Genomic DNA, 8,785 nt, shown 5'->3' with positions numbered 1-8,785 from the left:
ACTGCACATAATTCATTCGATGCTTATTACAATTCAGTAAATAGTACGAGTTTCAGTATTGGGAGTCTCCTCAGTTGTTGTATGACAGATTCTGGATAGGTTAACATTCATAATTTTATCTTCATCTCGTTGTTAAGTGTTGAGATCTTGCAAAACCAAAAGCAAAAAAAAAAATAGACATAGTGAAAGAACTCCTTTGCAAAAATACTGTTTTGATTTTCTATGCTAACATCAATATAATGAGGCTTGTCAACCTGAATGTCCTCCTAACCTGCCTTAGAACAAGCTTAATCCCTGACTCACTGCATTATGATGATTTCAGTCAACGCAGTGTGATGAAATTTTCTTAATAAGCAGAGAATCAGCTTTCTGTTCAAACTTTAATCCACTAAGGTTGGGGTGAGGGCTGGACTCTTATTTTATAAAGTCGATCGAACAATGAGTGTGGGAAATAATATCAACTAGACACAGCTGTAATGGTGGATAAACAAACAAACAAACAAACAAGCAAACATCATAAACATGAATGTACAGCGTTCATATGTTCAGCCTTAGTAACTGCCTGGATAGGGTTCAAGTACTTAGAATTTATCTACTAGAGTGTGTTTTATTTTGAAAAAAAAAACAAAACCGAGAAAAGTTGTTAGAAAAGATCACGGATGGATAAATAAATCTAATAACTGTGTGAGTGGGATAAAAAACGCCATTTACAGTAGCGTAGCATGTACTGTCAAAAACCCCTGGTCTTTTAAAGACTGGAAAAAAATGACACCATAAATAAAGTACAAGACTAATCAGTAAAGAAACACGTATTTTACACTTTCATTCATTTCGCTATATATATATGCAGTTTTAAAACTTATATATTGTCCTGTTAAACAGAACAAAACAGAATCTATTCCGGTCAGCAGGTGGCACTGTTGATAGCATACAACCATTGGATGGTTGTCATTTATTCATTCTTTCATTCACTGGAAGAGTTAGTGAGGTAATGATAATGCAACTGATGACGAGTCATAGTCTCAAAGGGCTAAACATTCTCATCCCTTCCAACCGTAGCAACGTCCCTAACGCCCCAGTTATGAATTTAAATCATGTAGCTGAGGTTGGGGAACTGGTAGAATTTACAGGACATGTTGAAATTGCTTGGCATTCTAGGTTTTATCCAGAGTTTCCCAGGACAGAGTGGTACGGTTTATATTTAATTAAGAATAAAAGCTTTCCTATTTGAGCAACACCCACTTTGGGTTTAGAAATATTTGAAGTGTTAAAAAGACACAGATAGTGGTATCGCGTTACACTCCTAGAAGACACTTGAAGAGTTTTTGTCGCATTGAATTAAACCACTCGTCAACTGAAACACACTTTGCTGCAAGGACGTGTTCTCCTGGGGACAAGCTTTAGGTCTTAGTGGATAAAGATATATTTAGCACATACAATATATAGGAAAAGTGGTTCCAGCATGCCTTTAGTCATTGTTAGTCAGCATGATTTATGTCATTGTTAGCCAGATTAGCGTTGGATAAAGTGCAGAATCATCTTGACATACTGGTGATGGAGACATGTTACACATTAGTCTCCTTCACCAGCATGATTGATAGTCATACAGACGACAACCCATCGCCAGAGACATCCTGTAAAGCCTCCTTCTTCTCCACTTTCTCCGTATCGTTTGAAGAACCAGGGCTAATTGTAATATCATCTGGCTCTCCACCATGCTGGCTGACGGAACACTCCACCTCTTTGTATTTTCCTGAAGTATCTTTGATGACCATCTCTTTGCAGCATTTCTTCAGTTCAGGGTCTGGACAGTACAGGTACTCGTACATCGCAGCAGCCAGAATGCCACCTAAAATGGGCCCGACCCAATATACCTACAGGAAAGGTAGGACAAGCCTTAAATCAGCTAGCTTTGTAAAGTCCACAAGGTTAACATTTGCATATTGGATGGTTTCTTCAGTTTGAAGTAGAATCAACTAGAACATTACTGAACTAGAACTATTAACTATCCAAAAATCCTTACTAAAACAAACATTAAGACAAACTGTATGTCTGTTAACACGGTTAGCTGGGTGGAGTAAAATCACTTGTACGCCATTCTTTTGAACAAAAAATTGGAAGGAACCTTAAAATGTTCTTTGTGTTTTCTGTATTTTAGGAAGCCTTTCCAACCCTAAAGAACCACAAAGGAACCTTTGTTCTAAAGGTGTTTGCAAATTCATTCACTCTCACTCACTCATCTTCTACCGCTTATCCGAACTACCTCGGGTCACGGGGAGCCTGTGCCTATCTCAGGCGTCATCGGGCATCAAGGCAGGATACACCCTGGACGGAGTGCCAACCCATCACAGGGCACACACACACACACACACTCTCATTCACTCACACAATCACACACTACGGACAATTTTCCAGAGATGCCAATCAACCTACCATGCATGTCTTTGGACCGGGGGAGGAAACCGGAGTACCCGGAGGAAACCCCCGAGGCACGGGGAGAACATGCAAACTCCACACACACAAGGCGGAGGCGGGAATCGAACCCCCAACCCTGGAGGTGTGAGGCGAACGTGCTAACCACTAAGCCACAGTGCCCCCCGTGTTTGCACATTTTATTTATTTATTTTTTATCCAAATATATATAAAAAAAGCATGAATCTAGAACTATATAGAATATTTCAGCTTTCTACTTAAACTTTACTCTACTTTCTATTCAAAAGTTCTTTACAACACATACAACATAATGCCTTTAGGGAGATAAGAACTCTGTAGATTTCTTCAGCTTATCTGTCTGGTATAGAATACGCCAAGGTTCTTTGTGTAACTTTACAACATGATCCCTTCAGCAAGCTCAAATCTTTTAACTCTACAATAAAAAAAAAAAAAAAAAAAGTATCAGTAAGTAAGTAAGTATCAGTAAAACCGACATATGGCTTTATCTCTCATCGTGTAAGAATCATTGCTCTTGAAATAAAATTTTTAAATCTAGGACATTAAAATGTTCTTTGTCTTGAGCCCTTAGAAGAACTTTTTTTAGTTGCTCCACCCATGTGCTGTCAGTGGATTGTTGCCTGATTGTTCTGTGTACATCTAATACCCTGCTGTGTCAATGTCACATTGAAGTCTTTTCATACAGTTATTCTGAAAGTATTCTTTCCTGGATGTGCCCTTAGTTCCCATTGCCCTGCATTAAGCATGCTGACCCATGTGCTTTGCCTTACTATGGACGAGTCTTGGATTCACCCCAGTAAAAGTACTACTTAGTTTACATTTATGTCCTTCCACACTGTACTCACATAAAATGCCATGCAGTCCTACGAGTGGATTTTGCAAGCCTCAGCACATTCTGCATAGTGTTTCACCCGATGTTTGGACCCAGTGATGCTGCCAAGTTACATGGAGCAAATAAGTAATGTGACACCCTTCTTAATTATAGCAGCACAAACAGAAATCTCCTGAGTTTTTATTTTTGGTCAGGTTGCATTTGACCACAGCAATAAATCATTAAATTATTAGGACGGTCAGTATTGTCCGGGTACGTATTGCTAACTTTGTAGTAGATTAATCAAGTAGAATGAAACAAGCAGTGATTCATTCTTGGAAGCTTGGAAGCTTTTTAGCCAGTGAGGCAAGCAATGGATAATTTGCAGCCCCATCATCAGAGAGAAAAATGGGGATGGTTGTCCTGGGACTGAGATCATGAGGGTCAAGTGACTTGTGGAAAAAGCCTACTTAGTCTTATCCAAGTTCTTAGAAAGTATTCCTTACTCAGTGATCTGAGTGCTTAAAATAAAACTATAAACTCTGTCTATTCTTGCATCAACAAATTAGTACTGTATGTTATACAGAGTCAGTATTGTCATAACTGGCCATGTAAAGCCAGCCTAAGGTAGATAGCTACTGTACTTATGGAACTAACCATAGACTGAGGTGCCCTAGACCGAGGTACACATAGACTGAGCAAGGCACCGAATCCCCCCAACTGCTCCCCGGGCACCGCAGCATAAATGGCTGCCCACTGCTCCGGGTGTGTGTTCACGGTGTGTGTGTTCACTGTTGTGTGTGTGTACTTTGGATGGGTTAAACGCAGAGAACGAATTCTGAGTATGTGTCACCAAACTAAACCGTATGTCACGTCACGTCACGTCACGTCACGTCACATAGGCACCATAGATTCTGGGAGGTGGGGCTTCATTTGCATGAGATGGATAAGGGCCTATGGGAGACTTGGAAACTAGAGGAACCAGAGTATTCTATAACTACCATCAAAACCCTACAGAAGGAAGGGTGTTCAGAACGGTTCCAGAGACGGTATACGTAGAATATATTACAAAGTGCACTGAAGCTTTTCTAGTTTTCTAGCTTCTCTATTTTTTATTTTGCGTTTTTTTCCCCCATTGGTTTTGTGGATTGTTTGCCTAGTTCTTATTCAGCTTCAGAAACATTATGCTCTATGACTGGGGTCATGGCCTATTGCTATGGTCTCATAGCTGCAAGGGTGTGCAACTATGTCCCAGAGCTGATTATCTCAACTGATACTTATCAAGCCCTTGATGAGTTGAACCAGCTGTGCTGGTGTAATGGAAAAAAACTAGCTGTAATTTGAAGCATCAATGGGTATGATATCTTATTAGCCCTTTAGTTTGTGTAAAAAGAATAAGATACGCCATCCTTGATATAGACGACCGATCAGTTCTACACATGTCTTGTATCATACTGTACTCCAGTCCATTCCTGTTGTGAAGCTATACAGAATACAACACTGACTAAAGTGAAGTCTGAGATTGGTATCAAACAATACAAGCTGTAAAGCTGTCATTCTATAAGGACTAAACTAAGCTATCTTTTTTTTTTTCGCTTCTGTAGAATCTGTCAAGATTTCATTTGTCTTATGTAACCTCATATCACTAGTGACATTTTGATTGCCTTATCAACCTTATGGAAAGATATAAAGGTAGCCATGCCCCGGGGCACTGAAAGATCAGATTAATTGTTCCTGGCAGGAGGACGTGGATATGTGACCTTACTGGATTACACTTAGTGTTACCTTCTCTGCATTCCCTTATGGCATAATTATGCTTCTGACTAAATTCTGAGCTAGGGTTCAAGTGTAACATATAATAACAATGTTAAAGTGGTGATTAATGAATGATTTTAGAATTTAACCAGTGCTACAGTATATCTCAGAATACAAAGAATCAATCAAGCAAAATGTCTGCTGATATTGTATTTCTTGCTTACCCAGTGGCTTTCCCATTTGAATGTGATGACTGCAGGTCCAAAAGAGCGAGCAGGGTTCATGCTGGCTCCAGTGTAAGGGATCTGTGGATGAGCGAACAGTACACAGCATCTTGAGATATAGATATAGATTCATGGAATGAAGTTATTAGCATCTCAGAAACGCAAGGCCCGGGCTTCGGTGTTCGTCTTTTGTGTTCTTATTTGCGAGTGCTGTTATAATGCTGTACAGAATTGTTTTTAAATCTATTTTATTGTTTCTTTGCCTTGTAAACATATTCATAACATATCTTTTTAGTGTTTTGATACTTACTCGAGTTGCAACTATGCTGTTATAAACTCCCTGATGAGGTCGTGGAATAAAATAAACTCATTTACAAAATCAAATCAGCTGGCTAACTGTATTTCCCTGTAGACAATATTGCTTAAAGCCTTTCTCTGAAGTGTTTAAATTAGCAAACACAGTCTGAATATCCAAATATTAGATTTGGGCTGGCATTGAGTAAGACTTAATTTGTTTGAACAGGTACTTCTATGGCAAAGACAAGAAAAAAAGTTAAGAAGAAATAGAGTAATGTGCTTGATAGTGCTGTAGCTAGGCAGGACTCTATAGAGAATTGACTTTTGGGAGTCGGTTGCTATGGTCGCACTAAGTGTTCAGGTAACACTGAGAGACGTCAGAGGTTTCCCAATGAGATCAGTTGTTTTGGAGCAGCTTAAAACTGAAACAGATGAACTATCTCTATGCATCTCTATGTATCTGTATCTGCACCCAATGTCAACATAACAAAGTTAATGGATCTAGATAATAAACATGTATTATGTAATAACGTGGCGAATGCATTCAGTTTAGGCTTAGATCGAAGTTTCTTAAAAAAAAAAAAATTAAAAAAAAATAAAAAAAAAGGTTCTGTTTTTTTGATTGTTTGTTTATTTGTTTTTTAAATCCAACTGCTCTACCAAACGGTAATCTTGGATCAGCTGAATCACTTAAGCGTTTTGTTGACTAACCGCAAAAAGGTGGCCGATGACTACGGCAATACCGATGGCGAGGCTAGCCGATCCATTAAGGTCATTTCGTTTGTTGTCACAGGTAGCAAACACGGTGAAGACGAGTTCAAATGTGATCAAGAGCTCCACAACCAAGGCATGACCCACTGAGATACTCGAGTTCACCTGATAAAAGGCAAAGGACAGGAACAGTTGGGTTTTGCAGGCATATATATTGTATTACATACTCAAATACAAATCAGCAGATTGACCATATCATATATTCAGTATGCCATTTAGACCAGTGTTTCTCAGTCTGAATCATGATGTGCACAACACAGTACGTTCACACTAGTAAGTAACAAATCACTCATGTTTGTAATATATCTAGTAGATGTACAGTATGATGTCTAAATTGGACCTAATTGTAGGGAGAAAAACGGACCAAACCTGCCAAAGGATTGGTCCGAGGAATCATTTGTCACTTTGCTTGATTTTACAAGATTTGCAGAGAATTCAGAAAATCTCAATTTAAATATTGCCTGATAAATGGTTGCCTGTTACTTGCTAGGGTGGTCACATGATATGAATGAAGCCATACATGCAGCATCATTTCAAAAACTTCACTCAAATTTATATTAAACCACAATGAAAAAGTCTGAACATAAAGCACATCTTACCATTGTAACACCTAAACTGCCTTGAACAGCACTTGGTGTAACCAGGAAGAGAATCCCTGCCCCGGTGACGGCACCCAAACACTGCGCAAGTACGTAAAACAAGGCCTTGGCAAGACTCAGCTTTCTGGTAACAAGCATGGCAGCAGTCACAGCCGGGTTTATGTGGCCTCCAGTAATATGAGCGAAACACTGCACCATGGTAGCGATGCTCAACCCGAAACAGAGTGAGATGAGCACCAGGTCTGCAGGTGGCGGATTATCCTTGTCTGATGCCCAGTTGATGGTTGAGCCAAGACTGATAAGTACAAAGATTAGCGTGGCTAAGAATTCACCAGATACTGCACGCCAGAATGCTTTGGTCCAAATACCTTTAAAAGCTGCCATGATGCTCTGACATCTGCACAATTGTAGGCACCTGCAGAAAGAACCATTCATCACTGCTACTGTCTGGTGGCAACCAGAGGAGCCTTGATTCGTATCAAACTTGTAAAATGAAAATAAAATATTTGTAAAATGCAAAATGAAATATCTTCTTTTTACCCATATGAACAACAGACTTTATATGCTGCTTAGATAGATAGATAGATAGATAGATAGATAGATAGATAGATAGATAGATAGATAGATAGATAGATAGATAGATGACTTTATTCATTCCAGAACTTCATTAGAGCAACACAGAATTAGAAATACAAAGATCAGCAATAACATTAAAACCACTGACAGGTGAAGTGAATACAATTGATTTGCTCGATATATTCGGGTCCGTGAATGGGGTGAGATATATTAGGTAGCAAGTAAAGAGTCAGTGAGTGGTTAGAACCTACCAAAAGTGGTCCTAACACGTACAACCAATGACCTTTTGTCAAGGTCATGATCGCCCAAGGATCACTAGTGTGTTTGGGGAATGAAGGCTAATCTGTCTGGTCTGATCTCACAGAGCTATTTGTGCAAAAAGTTAACGGTGGCTATGATAGAAAGGTGTCAGGAGACACAGTGTATCAGAGTATTAGAGTATCAGACTGTCCATGCTGACTCTTGTACACCAATAAAAGCTACAATGAACATGTAAGCATCAAAACTGGACCATGGAGCAGTTTAAGAAGTTGGCCTGGGCTGATACAGTAACTCACGTTTTCCTTTACATTATCTGGACACATCAGTACATCTTCATACATTTTCTACAGAAAAGTCCAATCCATGGAAGCCTCACCTCACAACATACATAACTTAAATGGTTTGGCTAAAGTCTTGATGCCAGATACCACAACACACCTTCAGTGGTCTTGTGGAGTACATCATTGACGTATCTGAGCTGTTTTGGCAGCACAAAGAGAACTACACCATATTAGACCAGTGGTTTTAAAGTTCTGGCTGAACGCTGTATGTAAAAAGACTCGAGTGTAAGAGTGTGATGTGGAAGTGCAATGGAGTGTAAACATTGTAGATATAAGACAGACTTGAGTGGAATTAAAGTGGCAGTGCAGTGCAAACATCAACAGTGTAAAGATCTGAGGAATAAAATGAATATGAGAAAAAAGAACAGAAAAGGGAAAAAGAATGGAAATAAAGTGGTAGTGTTTACAGATATAAATAGTGGATGGTAGTAAAGTTGCTGTTTGATGCCCATGATCTAAAAAAAAAAAAAAAGCTTAGCTTGTGTTTTCAGTTAATACATGATGGGCCTAGCTAAGGGGTGGCCAGTGACACCAAGTACAGTATAACATTATTATTATTATTATTATTATTATTATTATTATTATTATTATTATTATTATTATTATTAACCATTCTATGATCTTCAAATGATTTAATAGCGTGATAAAATCATGACCAAGTAGAGCAATAATAATAATAATAATAATAATAATAATAAT

At 38.7% G+C, this 8,785-nt stretch overlaps 1 protein-coding gene across 1 annotated transcript in view; it reads right to left on the bottom strand.

Annotated features, from left to right (window-relative positions):
- Window positions 1–375: 375 nt before the first annotated feature.
- Window positions 376–8,785, bottom strand: part of LOC132848957 (aquaporin-4-like) — an 8,685-nt gene continuing 275 nt past the window's right edge. The window contains exons 2-5 of the mRNA XM_060875069.1: window positions 6,909–7,323; window positions 6,250–6,414; window positions 5,242–5,322; window positions 376–1,874 (exon numbers count right to left, since the gene is read on the bottom strand). Of these exons, the coding sequence (XP_060731052.1) occupies window positions 1,602–1,874; window positions 5,242–5,322; window positions 6,250–6,414; window positions 6,909–7,323 (934 nt within the window). The 3' untranslated portion in view covers window positions 376–1,601. The remainder of the gene's footprint in view (window positions 1,875–5,241; window positions 5,323–6,249; window positions 6,415–6,908; window positions 7,324–8,785) is intronic.

The sequence above is a fragment of the Tachysurus vachellii genome, chromosome 7, assembly GCF_030014155.1.
Source record: "Tachysurus vachellii isolate PV-2020 chromosome 7, HZAU_Pvac_v1, whole genome shotgun sequence".
NCBI classification, from domain to species: Eukaryota; Metazoa; Chordata; class Actinopteri; order Siluriformes; family Bagridae; genus Tachysurus; species Tachysurus vachellii.
Note: the sequence above shows the minus strand (reverse complement) of the source record. Positions and strands in the feature narration are given on the sequence as shown.